The sequence below is a fragment of the Peromyscus leucopus genome, chromosome 8b, assembly GCF_004664715.2.
Source record: "Peromyscus leucopus breed LL Stock chromosome 8b, UCI_PerLeu_2.1, whole genome shotgun sequence".
NCBI lineage: Eukaryota > Metazoa > Chordata > Mammalia > Rodentia > Cricetidae > Peromyscus > Peromyscus leucopus.
In genome coordinates this window covers 37,284,916-37,310,555 of record NC_051086.1, presented here as the reverse complement: position 1 = coordinate 37,310,555, position 25,640 = coordinate 37,284,916, and the positions used below count along the sequence as shown (strand labels likewise).

General features: G+C 40.8%; 1 protein-coding gene across 2 annotated transcripts in view; it reads left to right on the top strand.

Annotated features, from left to right (window-relative positions):
* The window catches only part of Cdc42se2 (CDC42 small effector 2), an 83,077-nt gene that overhangs the window by 34,426 nt on the left and 23,011 nt on the right, over positions 1-25,640 (top strand). For both annotated transcript variants that reach the window (XM_028880019.2, XM_037201342.1), the window contains exon 2: positions 23,667-23,976. In XM_028880019.2, the coding sequence (XP_028735852.1) occupies positions 23,923-23,976 (54 nt within the window). In that variant the 5' untranslated portion in view covers positions 23,667-23,922. The remainder of the gene's footprint in view (positions 1-23,666; positions 23,977-25,640) is intronic.

The window sequence follows — 25,640 nt, the reverse complement described above, 5'->3', positions numbered from 1 at the left end:
TTGAGGTCACTTTTGAATTAATATATTCAAGAAGACAGGCCATAGTTGTGTCCTGGGGGGTCAGGAAGTTGAAGCTGGCTCTGAGACGGGGGTCACAACTACTGCTGGTGGCAGCAGCTTCTAAACCCGTGGATCCCCCCACTAGCTGGCTCACTTCTGCTCACTAACTCTAAGGAGCTCTAGGCAGAGCCCTGTTTATATTCCACATGTTAACTACAAGGAAAATCTGGAAAGTGGAGGGGATTTTTTTTTTTTTTTTTTTTTTTTGGTGGTTGTGTGGTTTTTCTTTGTTTTGTTTTGCTTTTAACTTTTTTGCCCCTGAAGTACAAGAAGGTGTGTCTAGGAGAGTGTGAATACCCTTCTGTTATTTTATTTGGTCACAAGGCTTTGCATGAAGTATATTTTGAAGGTGGTAATATTAAAAACATTTCAACTTCGATTGGATATGCCCTGAAATGTTATACTAAATGTGAACAATTAATTTTGTTTAGATTAAGTGGTTTCTCAGGTCTAATGTTTTCAGTTGGAAATAAGCTAGTGTTTATAGAAACCTTTTATAGTATGTTTCCTGTCGTAGTGAAGGGTTGAAGTATGCCAATGGATGTAACTGTAAAATCTTTGTCTGTCTTACTACTCGGTTTTTAGAGTTGAATTAATGCATATTTTGAATGTACTTTTTTTTTTCCTGTTTGGTTTTGTAACTTGGTTGTGGACTCTCTTTGTGTGTGTGTGTGATTGTGGGTGTGTGATTGTGTGATTGTGGGTGTGTATGTGCCACAGCTTGTATACGCAGGTGAGAGGACAACCTCCGAAGTCACTCCCCTCTTTCCATCTTGTTTGAGACGACAGGGCCTCTTGTTCACCAGCTGGCTGGCTTGTGGGTTTTCTTGGAATTCTCCTGTCTCTGTAGACACACTGGAATCAGAGATGTACTACCGTTCCTGGCTTTCCATGGGTACTGGGGATTCAAACTCAGGTTCTTCATACTTGAACAAGGACTTTGTTTGCTGAGCCATCTCTACAGCCTATGTTTTATTTTTAAAATTCAGTTTATTTTATTTATTTTGCTGAAATAAGGTGGGTTGTGATAATCTTCAAAAATAATGTGTGACAGGCCAGATGTGGTAGCACATACCTTTACTACTCTGAGGTGGTTTTCTGAGTTTGAGACTAACCTGGTCTACATAGCAAGTTCCAGGATAGCCAGGGCTATACAGAGAAACACTGTCTCAGGAGAAAGAGAGAGAGGAAAGGAAGGAAGGAAGGAAGAAAGGAAGAAAGGTAGAAAGGTAGGAAGGAAGAAAAAGAAAAACCAGATGGTGGTGGCATGCATCTATAATACCAGCACTCAGGAGACAGAAGTAAGTGGATATCTGAGTTTTAGGCCAGCCTGGTCTACAGAGCAAGTTCCAGGAAACTTGCTACACAGAGAAAACTTGTCTTGAAGCCATCTCCCTTCCAAAAAAAAAAAAAAAAAAAAAAAAAGTGAACTAGGAATTAGCAAGTCTTACCTCTTACCCAGAATAGACTATTTAAAATTCTTTACATTTACTTATGTATTGTGTGTGGGTGGGTGGGTGTGGGTGGGTGTATGGGTGCATATGTGCACATGTGTGGATATCAGACGGCAGGTTAAGGCACCATGAGGTTCTCAGAGTTGAAATTAGACTTGACAGCAAGTGCCCATACCCAGTGAGCCATCCCACTGGCCCCCTCCATTGTATATTTTGAGGCAGTTTTTCAGTGAAGCTGGGCCTTGGCATTTTGGCTATACTGGCTGACCAGAAAATTCCCAAAATCCACCTATCTTGGTCCCTCGTCACTGAAGTCACAGATGTGTATCACTGCATTCAGCTCTTTGTGTTTGTGCTGGGCATCCGTACTCAGATCTCCACTCTTGTATGGCAGGCATTTTACATACTAAGCCATCTCCACAGCCCCTATAGTAGTTCATTCATTGTTGCAACCAGGCATGTTCAACCTAGTTTTGTATGTTGTCCTCTGCAGAGCTCATCCTCGAGAGCCAGGTAGCTAAGTTACACACGTGTACCAACACACACGCACACAATCTGACATTTTAAGTCAGTTTACAGTTTTGTATTGGGTTACATTCATAGTTATTCACACTGGTGGTGCATGGCTGCAAATGCCTCTCTGAATGAAGGTGTACTCCTGTTTAGCATTCACCTGTCTACAGGCAATTGGAGTTGCTGCCTGTTTTTTTGCTGTTAAATAAGGGGCGAAAACTTTAGGCAGTTTAAATAAAGCTGTTTGAGTAAAGAATGATTCTTATGAATTAAGCAATACTCATAATCATAAAAGATCCAGAGAGTTTTGTCTAACTGGGTATTGAGTGGTTCTAGACAAAAAGGGGAAGTAAGGTAAGGTTCGTCTCTTTCTCTGCCCTTTTTGGGTGTGGTCTGATTTGTTGGCTGCTGTGCTTGGCTGAATTTGGTTGCTTGTGATTGGGAGAGACTCAGCTGTTTGTTCTGACAGTCATTTAGGTTTTCTGTTTGTTTACATAGTGAGTTAGGTTGCATTTCATTAAAAAATTTAATTTTATAAACTTAGTTATAAAAAACTTGAACATAAAAACATCACATGCCAAAATTAACCAAAACACCATACAACTTAACGTATTTCATAGTATAGAAACTCAAAGTATAGAGATAGTCTCAGGTCAGTGGCTTTCTGCTTACTCATTTTATAATCTGTTACAAATAAATTGCTGTAAATAGTTTTTCAAATGTACATTTTTGCTTTTTAAGATAAATACCTAGGAATGCAGTAGCTGCATTGTATGACACTCTGTGTCTTTTTCTTTTCTTTCTTTTCTTTTTTTGGTGTGTGTGTGTGTGTGTGTGTGTGTGTGTGTGTGTGTGTGTTTTAAAGCAACTACAAAATTAAAAAACAATGATAAGTATTTCAAATTTATACCAGCAGCATTGGGAGGACACAATTAGTTGTTCCTGTCTTTGCTGTGTTCTTGGTGCTAAGGAGTAAGCCATCAAGCACTCTGCCGACAGTGCTACACCCAAGCCTACCACAGTTTAAACAGTTGGGTATACAGACAATTTCAGCAAATCAGTTGATGCTTAGGGAGGAACTGTTGTTTGTTTAAATGGCTGGAATTAGAGGAGAATGACTTGTCCTGACAGTGCTTTTAGGGAGTGAAGACATTGGATACTGATGACATGAGTTAGTGTGGTCCTGGAGATGAGCAAGAGTGAGAAAGAAGTGATTAGGATTACCAATTGAGCTTGTGCATGCTAGATTTGAGGTCTGTTGTTTGCTTAGTATGTTAAGTGTGTATGTGTTTATTTGGATGTTTCTGTATGAAGAAATAGCTTAGCTTTGATATAGGCTTGGTCACATAGGAACTGATACTCAGAATTAGAGCTCAAATCTGCAGATTTCTGACTCAAACCTCATGTTTTTTTTTTTTTAAGATTTATTTATTTATTATGTATACAGAAGAGGGTGCTAGATCTCATTACAGATGGTTGTGAGCCACCATGTGGGTGCTGGGAATTGAACTCAGGACCTCTGAAAGAGCAGTTGGTGCTCTTAACCTCTGAGCCATCTCTCCAGTCCCAAACCTCATGTTTTTATCTCATGTTATTTTATATCACTTAGTCAGGAAAATATATTTGACTTTGACAGTAATACAATGTTCCCTGTGAGCTATTAAAAATACATACCAGAGTGTGAAAGCTCAGATGCTTATCGGGTCCAGGCTGGTAACTATGAACTAGGTTACAGTGGAGAGGGTGGCAGCATTTGGAAAACCACAAAGCCCATGCCCATCAGGAGTTGGCTGTTAATCCAATCTAATAGTGCTCCATGTAGGAGCAGACCTCATGTTGTCTGGTTTATTTTTCAAGAGAGAGCAGAAATCTGAATTTTTCTTGTGAAGTCTTCAGATTTGTCAATGGAGGAAGGTGTTCTTTAACACAGATATAAGCCAACCTTGTGTGTGTCCACTGAAGACTTGTTACCTGGCTTCTGCTCAGTGGGTCACCTTTGGTATAAGTTGTACCTTGTATACTGTAGAAGCAAGGATCAATTTATATGATGAGAAAAGGGTGGTAACCTTGTGTAATAAGCATGTTACAGGCGTTGGAAAGTAGGTTGTTTGTTTAAACATGGTGCTTAGTGAGTCTAGCATTTGAGTGTAGTTTTCATGTTGTATCATTTAATTATATAGGGGGAGGAATTGCTCCCTGGCACTTTTGCCTCCTAATTGCATGCTTTCATTTGCAGATAGGGCCGGTTTTGAGTGAAACGGGGAAACTAAATGAGAAGAAATCTCCCAGGAACAATTTGTACTGCTACAGAGTCTGCAGTCACCTGTGTGTGTCTTATGGAATAGTCTACACTCAGAGATAGCTGAATAAGTGGTCCCATTGATGAGTGGTGAGTCTGTGGCCACTGGTGGCTAGATATCGAAGTGATTGCCACAGAAATAGTCTACTTTCTTCGTGTTGCTAGCACTCACCATGAATAAGTTCATTTTGTCCGAGTCCAGAGTGTGGCTTTTATCTTCAGGTTAGCACAGCCTTTCCATTGCCCATGTGACAGTCATGACAGTTGTTTGACCAGGTAGTCACAGGACATTCCGCCTTTTACCAATAAAAGCAGTCAGTAATGATTATCTACTCTTCAAAGCCATTTTAGTAGCCTAACCCTAATCATTAAAAATCTACTGGAAGCTGGGCGGTGGTGGCACACGCTTTTGATCCTAGCACTCGGGAGGCAGAGATAGGTGGATCTCTGAGTTTGAGTCCAGTCTGGTCTACAGAGTGAGTTCCACAACAGCCAGGACTTGTTGCACAGAGAAACCCTGTCTCGAAAAACAAAACAAAACAAACAAAAATCTACTGGAAGCTGGGCATGGTGGTGCATGCCTTTAATTGTAGCACTTGGGAGACATAGGCAGCCTGGTCTACATAGTGAGTTCCAGGATAGCCAGGACTGTACAGAGAGACTCCCCCCCCCAAAAAAAAAAAAAACACAAAACAAAACCAAAAACATGTAAATTTTCCTCTAGCCAGAACCATATTTATCCTCTCTTCATCATATGTTCCAGTACATAAAAAAAGATTGTTGAGGCGCCTTCCATCACAGTCTCAGTCAGGATTAGAGGATACACACGCCCCTTCTGAGAGGAAGGAATGGTGTTTTCCAGCACACAGTCAACACTGGCAGGGACAGGGAACTTAGGAGTTCTAGAGATTCTTTTGGCTATACATTTTAAATAAAATAGAAATGTAGTTCTCTAAGATAAGGAAGGAACTTAAAACTTTAAAATCGAGGATTTAAAAATAAAGTAGCATATACTGATTAAAGGAAAATCTATTAGAAAAACCACAGACGTATTTTAAAATTCCTTTGCAAATACTGAGAGCGAACATTTCATGTAGAGCTTGACAGCTGCAAGTCGAGGAAATCAGTTGTTTAACATGCATTTCGTCATATTTCTTGTATCCATGTGTGTTAAGTACACTTGTTTGATTACCACGGATAAAATGACAGTAACTGTGCCTCAGCTGGCTCTGGTGTCTCTGCCCTGAAGTGCATGCTGTGTAGTCAAGTCTCCAGGGAGCGTGCCCCTCACTCTTCCTGCTTCTTACACTGGAGGGTATCTGTCACTGGGGAACAGACTACAGTGTAGTCCAAGGAATGTTTCCAGCCTAAATTCTTGTCCCTAAATCAATGCTGTTCTAAGGTTCTTCATGCTACAAGAATCCTAGTGTCCTACCAACATTGAAAATACTGTTGAGTAAAAATCTGACCTTGGTTTTTACTTTGCCTTTGAGTATTTATCTGTTTACATTCAGTTGAAAATAATTAATCTTTATAGATTTACATTAATGTTTCTATTAAGATAAATTCACTCATAAATTGTCTCTGATGAGCAAGGCCAGCAGTTGTTAAGAATTTTATTGAGAGAGCCAAAGGGCATGTGTTCCTAATGAAAATGGAGGAGAGTAACCCATCCATAAAATTCTCTTCCAAGCAGCTGTTACTGTTGTCAGTACAATAGCAAGTGAGTGAATCCTTTCAGTTTCCCCATTTTTGTGTGTGAAATTATTATTGGTTGTTGTTACAGAGCGCTGAGTCTTTTCCCCAAGTGCTCACTTACTCTTTAGAAGTGTTTCTCAAGTCACGGCCCTGTGAGCGAGGCTGTCGCTCTTGACCACAGCGCTGATTTTACACTCATCTGAAAATAACCTGCTAGATGTTAATGTCGCTGCTCTGCAGCGCTGTCTGTCAGGACTTCTTGTCCTGAGGCTGAGCTGCTGTCTTCTTTGTCTTGGTGTTTAAGTTGGCAGAGAGGGACGTCAGTGGTTGTGTGCCTTGGGAAGGGTGGAGCGCAGTCCTCCCTCACTGTGAGTTTTGAGAAGAGATAATGAAATCCTTTATGTCCTTTTCCATAGACCAGCATTTCAAAGACTCCATTTTAATAAGAATTGGTTGTGCAGCTGCAGCCCTGGCAACAAGGCCTGGGTGAGAAGAATTGGGGCAGCATTCCAGAAACAGGGCTTCAGTGGTCTCCTGTGGAGCTGTGCTAATGAAACAGATGAGAACATAAAGCATTTCATAGAAATAAGCCCAGTACTTTGAGTTGGTATAAAGGATGTTGAATTTTCCACATATATTTTATAAAAGCTGTCATAAGCCATTTATTCATTAAGAATAGCTATGTCATATTCTCTGAGTACAAAAAAAACCCCTGTATATCTTTTTTTAATTTATTTTTTATTTTTTATTTATTTATTAAGTATACAGTGTTCTGTCTGCACATATCCCTGTAAGCCAGAAGAGGGCACCAGACCTCATTACAGATGGTTGTGAGCCACCATGTGGTTGCTGGGAATTGAACTCAGGACCTCTGGAAGAACAAGCAGTGCTCCCAACCTCTGAGCCATCTCTCCAGCTCCCCCCCCCCCCCCCCCCCCCCCCCCCCCCCCCCCCCCCCCCCCCCCCCCGTATATCTTTGTAAGTTAGTATTTCTGTGAATTATATCTAAAACGTAATTGTTGTTGCCCATTTTTGGTGAAGTCCAGGTGTTTTGAAAACATGATACCAGATATATCAGATGTTTTAAAGACAAAATCTGTTGCTGGAGAGATGGCTCAATGGTTAAGAGCACTGGTTGTCTTGTAGAGGATCTTGATTCAGGTCCCAGCACCTACATGGCAGTTCACAACCATCTGTAACTCAAGCTGCAAGAGATCTAGTGTTTCTTCTGGTCTCCATGGATACCAGGCACATGTGATGCACAGAAACACACGCAGGCAAAACATTTATATACATAAAATAAAAATATCTTAAAAAATAAAAACAAGATTTTAGGGGTTTTTTTTGGGGGGCGGGGATTTCGGGACAGGGTTTTGCTGTGTAGCTTTGCTCCTTTCCTGGAACTCACTTGAGATCCACCTGGCTCTGCCTCCCAAGTGCTGGGATTAAAGGCGTGCGCCGCCACTGCCCGGCAGGTTTGTTTTTAATAATGTTAGATTTTAAATGGCCATCTTATTTTTATATAAATTCCTGTAATTGTTATACTATTAACAGTGCTTTTAGGCAATACAATTTGTTAAACATATTCTTTTAACACCAACATGGCTGTAAAATCTGTCATTAAACCATAATTAAACAACTACCTAGCTACTTGACATTAAATTGTACCTATTTTTTAAAATTCTGTTTCAAGAAGTATTTAATAAAGAATTTTTGTGCATATGGGTTTTTCTTTCTTTTGAGTTCTTTATAGATTACTAATTGTGAAAACTTTAGGTTTCTTTCATAAAAGGACTGAAACTCACATAGATGTGGTTGCCAGTGTCTTAGGTACTCTTTTTCTATTGCTGTGATGAGAGACCATGACCAGAGCAACTTATACAAGAGTTTGTTTGGGCCTTATGGTTCATGATGGGGGAGTGAATGGAAAGTAGCAGGTGGCTGGGGCAGCAGCTGAGATTCACAACTTGAACCCCAAGCAGGAGACAGAGAGCACACTTTGAATGGCACTAGTCTTTTGAAATCTCAATGTCCTGGTGGGTGACACACTTCCTTCAACAAGGCCACATCTCTTAATCCTTCCCAAATAGTTCCACCAACTGGGGACCAAGTATTCAAACACAAGCCTATGGGGGCCATTCTCATTCAGACCACCATAGACACTTTCCCTGTTCCCTTCCCAATACTGAATACTACCACACTTTAAAATAGAACAGTTATGAAATGGTAGTTGCTGGTTTTGGTTAATTATTTATTTTATGTGCATTGGTGTTTGCCTGCATGTATGTCTGTGTAAGGGTGTCACATCCCTGGAACTGGAATTTACAGACAGTTGTGAGCTGCCATGTGAATGCTGGGAATTGAATCCCGGTCCTCTGGAAGAGCAGTTAGTGCTCTTAACTGCTGAACTGTGTCTCCAAATGTGTGTGTGTGCGTGCACATGCAGGTTGTAGTTTATTAAAAATGGTTTAATTCTATATTTAAGCACAGCATTAAAAAAGATGTGGAGAAATAGAGAAGTACATTCCCATGGGCTTCTCTGGAGAATCTCCAATTTCCATTTCTTTAATTAGAAGCAGTGAACATTTTAAATTTGTCATCTTCTCCTGTGAGTTTTCACACTCAATTCTTTTTTTTTTTGAAAATCCATTAGTTTTATTTTTAGCTGGTACCTTCAAGAATCTCTCAAAAGCTAAGTTTCCATTTAGTCTTCATACATATAGTTGAATGTGTTTCAGGTTCTGTTATAGCCTGGACAAAGCAGACACGATTCGGTTACAGGCTCCTGAGCAGGTCCTTGAGTCTCCTTTTCCAGCCCTCTGCCTCCCCTTCCTGCTGTGCTGTGGATTCCCACTGGACAGGCAAGCCAGCCTTGCCTAGCTTCTTGGCTCAAGGGGCTAGGGGTTCATTTCAGTGTTTGGCCACAGTAATTGGTTCGAGTGACCATGTCAGACAAGGTGACACAAAGTGCAGCTTTAAATTTTTACTTATTTTTATTACCATTAAGTTGTGTTTAGTCCTTTCCTGTCCTTATTAGGACCCCCACCAACTCCTTACCCCCAAACAGGGTCTGTATGCAGATCTGACTGGCCTTGAATTCGGATTCATCCTGACTCTGGCCCTCAGAGTTTTTATACCAGTACAGGCATAGACTACCATATCCAGCCTGTTTTCTTTGAATGGTTTAAAAATTTTTAAAAATCAGTGATGTTAGTAAATTTCCTTGTAAAACAAAGCTCCAGCTATATTATAAACACCTTCCAAAGGAGAAAAACAAACATTTGAATGTTAATCACACATTACATTTAATGCACTTTGACAAAGATTGTCATCTTATTTTAATTTTCATAATTCTAAGAGGCAAATACTATCTTTACCTTGGGGATGAAGAAATCACAGTTCAGGTACATCAGGCAACCTAATAAAGTCTAGCTCAATGCTACCTTAAATTATAATTATGTATGACACGTTGTGTCTAAAACTGGATTCTGTCAACAGCCTGTCTAGATGGAGGTCTTCTCTGATGGAACCACACAGTTATTATTCATGTGATTTGAACTTTAATCTGCCTCCATCAGGGATTGTGAGGCAGGTGCTCATGCTATCGTACAGTTTCTACTTCTGTAGCTTAATGATTATGCTGAACCTGTGGGCTGTTTTTATGCTATAAGGATCCTGGCTGAGTCCTGTACTCTAGGTAAAGTTTCCAAAAATGAACTGCCACTTCAGCAGACAAGTGAAATGGAAGCTGACCCATAGTTGGCTACGCAATACATTATGTGCAGTATGGCTGCTGAGTAGTTGTTAAACAATGTCTAGTACTGTAGAAATCCAAGTAATTTTTTTTTGATTTTCAGTAAAACGTGAATCTGTGTGTTTTCTGGTGTGTGTGTGTGTGTGAATGGAAGCCAGTGGAAGATGTCAAGTTCCCTGCTTTCTATTTCTCCCTTAATCCCTTGAGGCAGTCTTTCACTGAACTTGCTGTTTTGCAAGGTTGGCTAGTCAGCAGACCCTGTCTGTTTGCCCATCTCTACTCCCTGCAGTGCATGGGTTACAGCTCTGTGGGCCTTTTCTGTGGGTGGAGGGCCTCATGCTTGCACAGCAAACACCTTTACCCTCTGAACCTTCTCTCTGGCCCCTAAAAATAATTGTCTTTTGCGGGGACAGGGTCTCATTATGTAGCCCTGGCTGGCCTCAAGTTCACAGTCGTCCTCAGCCTCTGGAGTGCTGTCACTCCCTTCTGATTATAGGCATAAGCTGTCACACCTTCCTCATATATTAGTGTCTCTGTCTTTCTGTCTGTCTCTCTCTCTCAGAAAAGATTTAGAAGTCACACTAAGCCACACTAAGCCAGATACCAGGCATTCTTTTTTTTTTTTTTTTTTGGGTGGGTAAGTTTTTTTTTTTTTTTTTTGTGATATATATTTTTTATTTTACAATACCATTCAGTTCTACATATCAGCCATGGGTTCCCCTATTCTTCCCCCTCCCACGCCCTCCCCATACCCCCAGCCCACCCTCCATTCCCACCTCCTCCAGGACAAGTCCTCCCCCGAGGACTGTGATCAACTTGGTAGACTCAGTCCAGGAGGTCCAGTCCCTTCCTCCCAGACTAAGCCAAGTGTCCCTGCATAAGTTCCTGGTTTCAAACAGCCAATTCATGCAATGAGCACAGGACTTGGTCCCACTGTCTAGATGCCTCCCAAACTGATCAAGCCAATCAACTGTCTCACCTATTCAGAGGGCCTGATCCAGCTGGGAGCCCCTCAGCCTTTGGTTCATAGTTCATGTGTTTCCATTCATTTGGCTTTTTTTTTTCAATATATATATAGCCTTTATGGATCTATGGGTTGTGGTCTGATTGTTCATTTTATATCTAGAATCCACCAATGAGTGAGTACATACCATAACTGTCTTTCTGGGTTTGGGTTACCTCACTCAGGATGATTTTTTCTAGTTCCATCCATTTGCCTGCAAATTTCATGCTTTCATTGTTTTTCTCTGCTGAGTAGTACTCCATTGTGTATATGTACCACATTTTTTTCATCCATTCTTCCGTTGATGGGCATCTAGGTTGTTTCCAGGTTCTGGCTATTACAAATAGTGCTGCTATGAACATAGCTGAGCATGTATCTTTATGGTATGTATCAGCATTCTTTGGGTATATGCCCAAGAGTGGTATGGCTGGGTCTTGAGGTAGTTCGATTCCTAATTTTCTGAGAAACCGCCATACTGATTTCCACAGTGGTTGTACAAGTTTACATTCCCACCAACAGTGGAGGAGTGTTCCCTTTGCTCCACATCCTCTCCAACATTGGTTGTCATTGGTGTTTTTGATCGTAGCCATTCTAACAGGTGTAAGGTGGTATCTCAGAGTCGTTTTGATTTGCATTTCTCTGATGATTAAGGATGTTGAGCATTTCTTTAAATGTCTTTCAGCCATTTGTAGTTCTTGTTTTGTGAATTCTCTGTTTAGCTCTTTAGCCCATTTTTTAATTGGACTGTTCAGTGCTTTGATGTCTAGTTTCTTGAGTTCTTTATATATTGTGGAGATCAATCCTCTGTCAGATGTGGGGTTGGTGAAGCTCTTTTCCCAATCTGTTGGCTGTCTTTTTGTCTTATTGACTGTGTCTTTTGCCCTGCAAAAGCTTCTCAGTTTTGAGAGGTCCCATTTATTAATGGTTGTGCTCAGGGTCTGTGCTGTCGGTGTTTTATTTAGGAAATGGTCTCCAGTGCCAATGCGTTCAAGAGTGCTTCCTATTTTCTTTTCTATTAAGTTTAGTGTAACTGGATTTATGTTTAGGTCTTTGATCCACTTGGACTTGAGTTTTGTGCATGGTGACAGATATGGATCTATTTGTAATCTTTTACATATTGACATCCAGTTATGCCAGCACCATTTGTTGAAGATACTTTCTTTGTTCCATTGTATAGTTTTGGCTCCTTTGTCAAAAACCAGGTGTTCATATGTGCATGGATTAATGTCAGGGTCTTCAATTCGATTCCATTGGTCCGTATGTCTGTTTTTATACCAGTACCAAGCTGTTTTTATTACTATAGCTCTATAGTAGAGTTTGAGGTCCGGGATGATGATGCCTCCAAGGGTTGCTTTATCGTATAGGATTCTTTTAGCTATCCTGGGTCTTTTGTTTTTACATATGAAGTTGAGTATTGTTCTTTCCAAGTCTGTGAAGAATTGTGTTGGGATTTTGATGGGGATTGCATTGAATCTGTAGATTGCTTTTGGTAAGATTGCCATTTTGACTATGTTAATCCTACCTATCCATGAACATGGGAGATCCTTCCATTTTCTGATATCTTCTTCAATTTCTTTCTTTAGGGATTTAAAGTTCTTATCAAAAAGGTCTTTCACTTGTTTAGTTAGTGTTATCCCAAGGTATTTTATATTATTTGTGGCTATTGTAAAGGGTGATGTTTCTCTGACTTCTTTCTCAGCCCTTTTATCATTTGTGTATAGGAGGGCTACTGATTTTTTTGAGTTGATCTTGTATCCTGCCACTGATACCAGGCATTCTTATCAGTTATCTGTTTCAACTGTGACGTTAATTTTGGTGATACAGTTGGATGCAGATTTTTGTTAAAAACATATAACATGCCAGGCGTAGTGGCGCACACCTTTAATCCCAGCACTTTGGAGACAGACAGGAGGATCTCTGAGTTTGAGGCCAGCCTGGCCTACAAAGCGTGTTCTAGGACAGGCTCCAAAGCTACACAGGAGAAACCCACAATGGAAGCCTGGTGTGGTGAGTGTCTGTAGTCATAGCTACTCTGAACACTGAGGTGGGACTGTCACTTGCCCAGGAGTCCAGGTCAGCCTAGGCAATACAGTGAGACTGAAGAAAGCCTCACAACCAGGAAGGAAGGAGGGACAGTGAGAGGTGGGGAGGGTGGGGGGAGGATAGTGAAGAACTTGAAAGTAGGAGACTGGAGAGACGGCTGAGTGGTTACAGAGGCCCCCTAGACCTGTGTGGTAGCTTACAACTACGCCACTCCAGTTCCAGGGGACCCAGTGCTCTCTTCTGACCTCCCAGGAACCAGGCATGCTGATGGTGCACAGACATATATTCAGGCAAAACACTCATAGACATAAAATAAGTAAATTAAAAATACTTTTAAATAGAAAAAAGTTTTAGAGAACTCCTTACAGAGTATGGTGTAATTCTATTGTCATAGCATATTTTATAAAACAAAACAAAAAACCCAGAAAAACAAAAAAAGGTTTCCCTATGCCAGGCAGTGGTGGCACACACCTTTAATGCCAGCACTTGAGGCAGAGGCAGGTAGATCTCTGTGAGTTTGAGGCCAGCCTGGGCTGTTACATGGAGGACTCTGCCTCAAAAAACAAAACAAACAAACAAACAAAAAGGTTTTCCATCTAAAAAAAAAATCATTTGACAGCTGAAAATGCCTTATTTATTGGAGGAAAATCTCAAGTTAACAAGTCGGGCACTTGGCACCAAGCACTAGGAATGAAGTGTAGACAAGTGAGTGCTCTTTGTCTCTGGGGAGTCATCAGAAACAGCACGAAAGCTGCCCTCCACCTTGCCTGTTTACACCCCGATAAGCCGCCACTGCAGTTTGGGTTTAACTGGCTTTCCCGTCCCGAGGGACTGATAGGGACGGCTTTGCCTGGCCAAGAAGCATGGATTACACATACAGCTCATTTGCTAAGCCGACTCTGTTATGTCCTCTCCTGCTTGGTAGATGTTTCAGAAGTAACTAGATATTGAATGTCATTCCCTTCTAAACCTTTATGCCTCTGACACTCAGAGCCTTTTGTTTTACGAGGAGAAAACCTGGCAAGTCAATTTAGTATGTATACAGTTATGTTTTATTGACACTTACTGATTGATAAAGTAACCAAATTACTAGTTCAACTATCTACTGAAAGTTCTCTGTTGTAAACAGTATATGTCATGGACATATAAATTATGTATACATTTAAACTATTTTGGAGGATATTAGGACATTGCTATAAAAGGGAAAGAATTAATTGGTTTATTTTTTTTCTATACCTTGATACCAGTTCTGCTCCATTTTTCTCTTTTAAATATAAATGTAAATAGATACTTTTTTTTTTTTTTTTTTGGTTTTTCGAGACAGGGTTTCTCTATGTAGTTTTGCACCTTTCCTGGAACTCACTTGGTAGCCCAGGCTGGCCTCGAACTCACAGAGATCCGCCTGCCTCTGACTCCCAAGTGCTGGGATTAAAGGCTGGCGCCACCACCACCCGGCGACACTTTTTTTTTATGTGTTGCTCCATCTAAGAGGGAGCCTGACTAGAAAAGTCTTTTTCTACATGTTGCTCAGGTTAGCACTAAAGAGGCCTGTCTCTGTGAAGAGAAAGAAAAGATAACTAAGGCAACCATAGTAACATAACAACAGTAATGGAAACCAGTTACATAGGAGAGTTGGTCAGTATACACTGCTCTGTAAACTTCCCAAGCACTCACATTCCTAGGCAGTTTATAATTACTCACTGAGTTCTCACCAAGAAGGTAGAGACTAATGTGAATCCATTTCTAGAACAGCAAAACAGGATGTACAAAGGTCAAGTATTTGCAGTTCTGAGTCAATTGTTTGTGACAACATCTTGATGTGTAGCCCAGGTTGGCCTCCACTACAGGCATGTGCCCATGACCAGCTGTTATCATTCTAAACCAGCATTCCGTACTGCCTTTCTAACCTTTCCTCCGCATATCAGTGTCCAGTATGAATGGATGTGTCCTGTCCATGTGAAATAATAATTCTAAACCACAGAATTAAATTAACATTTATACTTGAACTTAGTCGTTTTACCTTGTGGCTATCTAAACAATAGTAAATGCAAACTACTCTTTAGGGAACACTAGATTTACACAGGAAAAACAAGCTGCCAGTCACATTAATTCACAAAACAGTTAAAAGGAGACAAACTTTGCAGTGACAGACTGATTCTAAAGTGAATGTGAAAATAGGAGTCTAGAAATTGATGGAATTTGAAAACTAAGAGTAACATCAGGGCACGTTCATTCCCAACTACAGATTTTTCTTGGGGGGAGGGGTTAAGACAGGGTTTCTCTGTGTTGTTTTGGTGCCTGTCCTGGATTTCACTCTGTAGCCTAGGCTGGCCTTGAACTCACAGAGATCTGACTGGCTCTGCCTCCCGAGTGCTGGGATTAAAGGCTTGAGCCACCACTGCCTGGCCCAACTGCAGATCTTAACTTTAGTGAGCTGGAGGTGCAGGGTGGACAAATAGACTACAAATTGGATTATAGATACAAAATTAAACCTAAGAGTTCTAGAATAAATAGACAGTCTTTGTGACTTTGAAGAGTATGCCGAAATTTCTGTGGCAGAACACAAATCATAAAAAAGAAAAAGAGTTGATGCATCAGAGTTCATACAAGCTAAACTCCAAAAGACAAAGACCAGAAAAACAAATTCACATATATGGTGGACAAGGGACTTGTTCTAGAGTGTATAAAGACCTTGGTTTAATTCAAACAGAATTGAGATTACAGTAATAGAACATAAGTAAGATTTAAAAATGGGCATTGGGATCTGTAGAGGCTGCTCATACTGGTCCTCACGAGAGGCAGTTCACATCCTCCTGAAGCTCCAGTTGTGGAGCACCTGCTCTCACACGCACATACTCCACAGAGACACATCCACATAGTTAGAAATAACAAAAATGCAAACCAGGCCATGGTGGCACACGCCTTTAATCCCAGAACTCAGGAGGCAGAGCCTGGTGGATCTCTGTGAGTTCGAGGTCAGCCCATCTGCAGAGTAAGTTCCAAGACAGCCAGAGCTACACACACAGAAACCCTGTCTTGGGGTTGAGGGTAATACATCTTTTTAAAATGGACAATAGATCTGAAAATACAGGCCCAAGGAAGGTGTGTGAGTGTCAACAAACATGAAAATATTTAATGGGGCTGGAGAAATGGCTTAGCAGCCAAAAGTGCTTCTATTCTAGAGAACCTAAGTTCGGTTCCTAGTGGCTCATAACGTGTAGCTCTAGATCCGAGGGATCCGCAGATACTTGCACACATCTAGCATTCACTCACTGACACATACTCATAAACAAAGATAATAAAATCTTTTTAAAAAAGAAATATCATTAATATTAAATTAGTTACCAGGAAAGTGCAAATTAAAACCAGAGGGACACTTCTTTACACCATAATGACTAAGATGAATGCTGACCATAGAGAGTGGTGGGCAGGATGTGGAGCGGTGGCATTCTTACAGGTGACTGGTGGGAAGGTAAAACGATAAAACCAGTTTGCAAAAGTGATGGACAGTTTCTTAGAAAGTGAAACTCATACTATGCTTAAAATATGATGTAGGATATCCATTCCTCTGTGTTTCCCCAAAGAAATGAAAACTATCATCACAAATACTACCTGTATATGTACTTAGGACTTAATTTTTAAAAAAATTCACATGTATTCATTTGTGTGTACGTGTGTGTGCACATGGTGCCCATAGAGGCCAGAAGAAGGTATTGGATCCCCTGGAGCTGGAGCACAGCACTTGTGAGCTACCCAGTGTGGGTGCCGAGAACTGAACTCTGCAAACCATTTCTAACCGCTTAGTCCTCTCTCCAGTCGCATTAAATATTGAGCATAGCCTGTGTGATTTATTTACATGAATCAGTGGGAAAGACTAGTGTCTAATTAGTCATTTCAAACATGAGAAAAATACCGTTTCCATAATTACATGCATTCTTCTCTGTACCTTTTGAGACTAGTTCAAGTAACAGTGGCTTCTTTGGGCTTTGGTTAACCACACAGAAGGTTAATAAGTACAGTTTGATACTCCTCCAAGAGATATCACAAATCAGTTTCAAAGAATCATTTCAAGCTGTGTGTGGTTACCGTTCCTGTAATCTTGGCATGTAGGAAGTGGATCAGAAGCTCCAAGCCATACTTAGTGAGGTTAGTGGCACTTGGGCCATGTAAGACTGTCTCAAAAGACTGAAAATAAGGAGCTGGGGAGATGGCTCCATCGGGGAAGTGTTTCTCTGCAAGCATGAGGACCCAAATTTAATCCCTAGCCTCTGTGTAAAAGTCAAAGGACATAGTAATGCATGCTTGTAACCCCAGGTTACAGGCTGAGGATCCTACCCTTGGGGCTCCCTAGCCAGCCAGTCTAGTTGAGTTTATGAGCTCCAGGTTCTATAAGCGGCTATACCTAAATATATATATATATATATTTAGACCATGAGTGAAGACACCTGGCATAACTTGACCTTTCCCCTAATGTGGAAAACAAGAGGCTGGGGAGATAGTTTAGTTGGTAAAGCAAGGACCTGAGTTTGATCTCCAGAACCCACATTAAAAATACAGGCTAGAGAGAGGGCTTGGGAGCTAAAGAGCATTTGCTGCTCTCCTAGAGGACCCAGGTTCAGTTCTCAGCACCCACATTGGGTAGCTCACAATTGTTTGTGCCTCCAGCTCCAGGGGATCCAGTGACTTTTTCTGGCCTCTGTGGGCACCAGGCAGGCATGTAGTGCACATACATACATTCAAGCAAAGTACTCATACATAAAATAAGTAAACCTTAAATATATATGTGGGCATGGTGGCACCCTAGTACTGGGGTTTGCTGTCTAGCCAGCCTAGTCGGGGAAATTCCAGGCTAGTTTGAGACCCTGTCACTCACACAAAAAAAGGGTAGGTAGCACCTGAGGAATGACCCCTGAGCTTGCCCTCTGACCCCTGTATGCTCATCCACACAGCATGCATCCACACTTAACCCATATACATAATGGGGAAAAAAAAAACCAAACAAACCTGAAAACAAAAACATTTCAAAATTAGTATGAGACCGTTGGTGTTCATGTTGCTGTGAATAAGCTGTACTGATAAATCATATTTGTCATTGATTAATAATTTTGTAATTGTGTAGGAAACAACTTTGACATTTGGTAGAATTTAGACACCCTTCTCCCCTAATTTTACCCAATCTTTCAGTGTCATTAGTAAAGGTGTGTATTTTTATTTGATTCTCTGCATTTTCATTCCTGATCCCTATCAGTTCATTATGACTATTTACTGTTGTTACTTATGTCTTATTTAAACTTTTGGTCATTTAAAAATATGCAGGACTAGGTAAGTGGCTCAGTGGTTAAGAATGCTTGGTATTCTTAAAGAGGAGTTGAGTTTGGCCCAGCACCCATGTCTAGTAGCTTGCAACTACCTGTGTAACTTCAGCTCCAAGGAATCCCGTGCTTTCTTCTGGCCTCCATGGGCACCAGGCACATCTCACACACTGAAGAGGAGAGGAAGAGGGACTGGAGAGTGGTTCGGGGGTTAGGAGTATTTACTGCTCTTTAGAGAACCCGGGTTCAGTTCCCAGCACCCACATGGCATGGCAGCTTGTGACCATTTGTAACTCTAGTTCCAAGGGATCTGGTTCCCTTTTCTGGACTCTGTGGGCACCAGGCATGCACATGGCGTGTATACACACATGCAGGCAAAATACCTATATACATAACACGTTTTTAAATTAAAAGATAAATCTTTAACTATATAGACACTTGTGTAGTGCGAAAGTATACTGTTTAACAGATGCTTTTGTAGCTACCCCCCAGGCTTAAGAGCTAGCTAGAGCAGGGCTGGGGTTGTACTGTTGGTGCCTGCCTGGCTTTCATTCCAGCCTAGCTGGGGGAGGGAGGGTAGAACATTGTCAGCGTTCCAGGAGTTTTTATGCGAATTTTCCTGTTTGGAATCCCGCCCTTGAGTGCCCTCCTGGCTGGCTGTTAAGAATTTTACTTTGACCTATTTTTGTTTCTCTAGACAGAGATTGTTTAAACCGTTTTGAAATTTGTGGCAATGGTTCTCTGTGTGCTGTTTTATGTAATGCTTTCCAAGAATCATCCTATTCTGTAAAGCTGTGATTCATTGTTCTTTTGTGTGAATATGCCATTTTCATTAATTTTCTCCCCTTGGGGCTAGAGAGATGGCTCAGTGGTTAAGGGTGCATATAGTTCTTGCAGAGGACCTGAGTTCTGTTGCCAACACCCACGTTGGGTGGTTCATAAACTCCTACCCCCCACCCTGTAACAGCAGAGCTAGGGTGTCTGACACCCTCTTCTGGCCTCCATAGATACTTGCATGCATGTGCACGTCCCAACACAGACACAAAGAAAACTAAAATAAGTCTTTGTTAAAAATTGTTTTTCTTCTTGATAGGCTTCTAAGCTATTTTTTAATTTACAGTAAAACATGGTAGCGTGTGCTTGTAGGACAAGCTACCTAGGAGCTGAGACCTGAGAATACTTGAGGTTAGGAAGTCAGAACTAATCTGGGCAGCATAGTGCCATGCCAGCTCCAAGAGAAGCAAAGCTGTTATTGTTGCTTTACTCTTGTATTTACTGTTTTATAACAACCAAGAGCATACAATATGCAGGGCCTGTGTATCCAGCATCTGATTTAGCCCTCATTTTAGATCTGGAAACTGAAACACATCGTTCTGTGTTATAACCGAAGACTGATGGGGCTAGGACCTGCCACTTCATACTAGCATTTCTGAAATGACTGGAGTGCTCAAACTTCTGAGAAAGTCTGGATAGCTAGAGGAATGTCACTCTGCACTAATAGTATCTAAACTTGGCTTTACACAGAGCACATGTCACATATCTTTATTTCAAAGTCTAAATTCTGAACTTCGGTGCAGTGCTACACAGACTGAGTGTACCCAGTTCGTGAACTGTGTACAGTTCTTCCTTCTCTAAGATGAGCTGATCATGCTGTAGACCAGTCTGAATGTTGACTTATGTGTGGAATGTGCTGAGCTGTGTAGCTGTGTTAGAATGCTGCTCCCTGGGCATAGTTTGTTTTTTTAAGTGTAAGGGATTTGTTTTGGTTTGTAGTTTGTTGAGAGGTCTCATGTAGTCCAGGCGGGCCTCAAACTTGCTTTATAGTAGAAGGTAATCTTGAACTCTTGATCCTCTTCAGTATAACAATACTTGGTTTTAAAGTATTTAAAGTATAAGATTTTGAAAATGAATTATTTTAAGGAACTTTCAGCTCAAGTGAAAGTAACTATTAGTATAGTAGCAATGTTGAATTTTTTTTGCAACAGATTCAGTATTCTTTGAAGATATTTGTATATAAATATTTTAGGTTTATACACCAGAAATCTAAAAGTGCAGTTTAATGAGGAAAGCAAGAAGATGGACACTTCCTGAGACATCCATCTTAGGAAACATCTTAAAGTTCATTGTTTACTTAACAAATAAAAACTATGGGGTTGCAAACATCTCTTGGTTTGAAAATACATTTCAACAGGTTTATTGTGTTGTACAACTATAGAGTTCACAAATTGCTGTGTTTTAATCAGTTGTTCTTGAGCAAAATCACTGTGAGTTTTTCCTTGTCCTTCCCCCTTCCTTTTCCTCTTCCCCCTCATCCCCCATGGCTTGGAACTCACGGAAACGCACCTGCCTCCTGATTGCTGGGATTAAAGGCATGTGCTACAATTCCCACCCAGCATTGTGAATTCTTAAAGTAATATATGGGAATGAAAAGAAATGTGGAAATGTGAAGAAAATTTGAATTTGGGGGAAATGTGGGTTGTTAAGCAGTTATTATAGATGGTAAAGTAAGAAGCCATGTGTTAATTTAAACAGAGTATCCAGTGAAAACAAACAAAGACAACACACAACTGCTTGAAATGTGAAATTAATATTTGCAGGTAGGTTCTAGTTGTTTATATATAAATCAGAAAATGTGACCTACGTGGACTAAAGCAAATGACAGATGTGAGAATGCTAGGGAAACTGGCTGCACCACAGTGAGCCGTGGGTGTCTGCACAAAGGCAGGCTGTCCTCATGCACTCGCTGCTAGAGACTGTTTGACCATGATTGCTGCTTACTGGCTGAGGCCTTGGATTCAAAGGCAGTTAAACCTGTTTGGAGCTGTACTTAACCACTGGGCACTGAGTTACCGTTAGGGGTGATAGTTTTGTGTGCTCTCGTACAGTGACACTGCTCATGTCCATTCCAGAAAGCTAGAAGAGAACTCTCAAAGTTGTTACCATAAAGAAATAATCAATGTTTAAGGATATAGATGTATTTTTTACTTTACAGACTGCATACATGTATCACAGCATCCTGTGGGGACACACACACACACACACACACACACAACATACTAAACTCTTACACAAATGTCACACACGTTCTCATGTGACATAGACTAATTACTTAAATCTCCTTTTTTTTGTGTCCTTTTTGGTGAGTGCTTTCCACTTCAGCAGTAGTTGTCAGCTTTGACACTTCGGTTCTCATGTGTGGTCAGAGGATAATTTTCAGGAATAAAGTCTCATTACAGTGGTTTGTGATGCCACCATGTCGTTGCTGGGAATTGAATCAGGACCTCTGAAGCAGCCAGTGCTCTTAACCTCTGAGCCATTTTTGTTTCAGTCCCAGTTTTTAACTTTTTAAAAAGTACCCGTTAGATATTGTGGATTTAACTCATTTCCTGGTATATTTCTTATAAAAAGATTTCTTATAAAGAAGAAATAAGTAAAAGAGATCCTTTGATTTAGTTAAATCTCAGACTGTTTCTCAGCCCAAGAACAAACATCTCTACTTCTTATCTCTAGATGTGGGTGACATAAGGAGTGTTTGTTTCAGATCTGTATTTTAGTTGAGCATAGCCGTGAATTTCTCTCCTTCAGTTTCCTTGAATGTCTGCTTACTGCATGATTGTTCTTTGCTCAGGCGTGTTAGACTTAGCCTCTGGACTGCAGAGTGAGCTCCCAGATTGTGTGCTCTGCAGCTAATCAGGCCTGTGACTTGAGCACACTCACCACAGAAGTGACTCCAGTGCTTGTCTCAGCAGGGTTAGAGTCTGCCTGCCTTGAAGAAGTCAAGGGGGAATTTTTAAAAGCGTGTCTGGGTAGGTAGGGTAAAGGATACGTAACCTATGATATATAAAATAATACTTTTTAAAGTAGTCACAGTAAGAATAAAGGAGAATTTTGTTTTATATTTACATAATAAAACTTTAAAAGGGAAGAATTTTAATTTGGTTAGTTTCCAGGGTTCTGTGAGCTGATGAGATGATTTATAGACATTTACAGATAAAATGTTTATCAGTTTATGAGGCTTCTTTTTTTTTTTTTTTTGGTTTTTCAAGATAGGGTTTCTCTGTGCTCTGGCTGTCCTGGAACTCACTCTGTAGACCAGGCTGGCCTCAAATTCACAGAAATCGAGATCCTCCTGCCTCTGCCTCCCAAGTGCTAGAATTCAAGGCATGCACCCCCAACACCTGGCTTAATGAGCCTTAAGAGGTTTCAAAATACAAATAAAATTTATATTTTGCCACTTGACAGGAATGTTTACATATTTTTGTGTAACCAAATGAGTCATCTTTGGCCTTTGATCTTTTCATTTCAGGGGCAGCGTTTTCCTTCACTTTCTACCACATTATCTTTTTAAGCTTTCTATTTTTTTTTTTTTTTTTTTTTTTTGCAAACACTGCCTTCACTTGTTGGCTCCACTGGTCCTCCCACCTCCATGGTCTGATTATCCTTTCTCAGTGCCAGTTCCGTCTTGAAGGTGGCCCTGTGATGCCACATTTAATAGCTCCTCCTCTCTCTTGTCTGGACATAGACAGATGTCCTTAGTCAACTTCTGTACCTGTCACATAATTATTTTTGCTCTGAGGCCTCTGTGGACCATCTTTTCCGTTCATGCTGCTGCTTCTCTTAGATTCTCACCACTGCCTCGGTTGTGTTTGACTGATTGCTAAGACTTCCTTGGCTTGCAACTTGTGTATCTGGTATTGGGCATCTTCAATTAATGTACACGGTAGGTTGCCAAGAGTATGAGTCCATTTACTATAACTTCAGGCCTCACCAAAGCAAATTTGTGTACAGGTGACACTGGTCTTGAGAATGACGGGAACCTCTCTGGCTCTCCCCCTTTGCTTCTCCTGACTGTCAGCAAGTCAGCAGTTCAGCATTTGGCAGTCAGCAGTAAGTCCACTTGGTTCAGCTGCAGCTAGGAAGTTACCTGACAGGGATTGCCTGGACTCACCTTGGCTTGCAGTGGTGAGATGTTCAGTGTTTCCACTCAGTGCTAGTTATTTGGGATGGAGGAGGGGTCCTAATGGCTGAATCTATGGAAGGAAAGCTAGCAAAATGTATTCAGCTTCCGTATACAGTTCTCTTCTGTGGATGGATGGTCACTTTAAGGTTTCTGGTGTGCTGTACCTGCTTTTCTTAGAGTTCATTGATCGTAGTTACTGTGGGTTGTCTGAGAACAAAGGACTCAGTTGAAACATGAAAATGATGATCAGCATTTCTTTGTGGAACTTAAGAATGGCAACTGTCATGTTTTATCTGGTGATTTTTAAATAAAATGCTTATTTAATTCATAGTTTATAGTTAGAGACTATTCTATGAAAACAAGGATTTTTCTATTTTCACTATTACAACATTAACCCTTCATAGTCAAGTGATAACTCAATAATTCGTTAAGTCAGTGAGTTTGTGAAATTGTTGACTTTCAGTATTTGCTTTTTGGGTAATATTCACTCTTATTTTATTACAGGTTTCAAAAGAGAAATGATTTCAAGGATAGTGTAGTTGACTCATTTGCTTTTCCTCCTCTTCCTAGACCTGCTCCAGGCTCTGGATCAAAGTGGTTCTTTTCCTCCCCATTGACTTGGAACCGAGTCTCTGTAGAGAAGCAGAGAAAAGAAACAATCAGATTTTCCTTTTAATCGACTTGAGACATTAACTCCAAGGACAGAGACCCAGTGAAATAAAATTATTTTGACGGCCACTCCTCACTTTGAGGGCGAACGTTGTGGAGCTCCTGCCTGGAGACTTGGAGCCTTTGCCGGAGCGTGCTCGGGCCCTGGACTGAAAGCATGAGTGAGTTCTGGTTGTGTTTCAACTGCTGTATTGCGGAGCAGCCTCAGCCTGTAAGTATCTGTGTGATTTGGGTGGGGCCTCTTAAATAAGACATTGGCTGTCCAGCTGAGCAACTGGATTTCTAGGACTGTCACAGAGAATAGTTCAGAGCTGGGACTCTGAGCATCTGTCAAAAAAAAAAAAAAAAGACCCCTGGGCTTGGTGGCACATACCTATAATCCAACACTCTGGTAGGCAGAAGCTGGAAGAGCACTATGAGTTTGAGGCCAGCCTGGTCTACAAAGCAAGTTTAGAGCTAGTTGATGCTATATAGCAAGATATTGCCTCAAAAAAAAAAAAAAAAAAAAAAAAAAGATGGTATTTTGAGGAAATAGTGGGTCTCAAGAACTGTGCTAGGGACCTAGTGTGGTGTATGCCTTTAATCCCAGCATTTGGGAGGCAGAGGTGGGCAGATCTTTGAGTTTGAGGTAAATTTCAGAGCAGTTAGTGATGCATGGGGCCACTGCCTGACAACCGCTAGTCCCCTCCCTTGCCCAGGGTAGGGTTGGTATTCAGAACTCAGGGCCTTGCCGATAGTACAAAGAAAAGCATTCTACCACTAAGCTACATGCCAGCCCTGTTTATATTTTGTATAAGATATTGCATGGTATACATTCTCAGTCTTGTGGGCATTTTAAGATTACCTTGAGTTTAAGGTTTAAGGGTGAGAATCTTTAGATTCTTTATATATCTTTATAGATTCTTTATATATCTTTAGAGTTTTGAGTAATTATGTTGAGAAGTGAATTTCATGATCTAACTTTGTGTATTTCCTGTTCAATTTGCTCTAGATATTGTATGAACTTTATACTGTTCTGAAATCCTGTTTTTTTTATTATATTTCCTAATGGTTATTATTATAAGACTTTAACAATTGTATATGCTAACTTGATAATACATAAACAGTCTAAAACACTGAAATTATTTTAATAGTAATTCAGTTGAAACATTTTATGTACTAAATACCTCTGAATACTACACTACCTTCTTTTTTAAAACTTTTCATTACATTTGTATTTATTTTGTGTGTGGGGAGGGGGGCGGCATGCCACAGTGCCCAAGTGGAGGCCAGAGGACAACTTGGAGAAGTCGGTTCTTTCCTTCTACCATGTGGGTTCCAGGGATCACACTCAAGTTGTCAAGCTTGGTGACAGATACCTTCACCCACCAAGTCAGTCAGCTCCTGCATGATGACTGACTTCTTTATTTTCTGATAATCATTTTCTCTTTCTGGAATCTTTTTTAAAATATAATGTTTTCTATTTATTCTTTGACCGTTTAATACATGTAGACAGTGATCTGTCTCAGACCTTTTCCTCTCACCTCCTTTCATCCCTTCATGTCTTTTCTAGGTGGCGGAGGGGGTGGGGTGGGGTGGGGTGGGGTGGCAGGTGCAGACCCACTTAGTGCTGCCTCCTGGATGCTGACTGATCCTGTTGGCTTTGTCTTAGGCAGGTAACGACAGGTGCAGGGAATTGATGGGTGCAATGGCCTTGTCATTTACAGAAGATAGTGTTTCTCAGCACTTGCCTCATCCTCCAGCTCTTCCATTCTTTCTGCTCCTTTTTTCTTTCTTTTTTAAATTTGTTTTTTGATTTTTGAGACAGGGTTTCTTTCTGGGTAGCCCTGGCTGTCCTGGACCTAGCTCTGTAGACCAGGCTGGCCTTGAACTCAC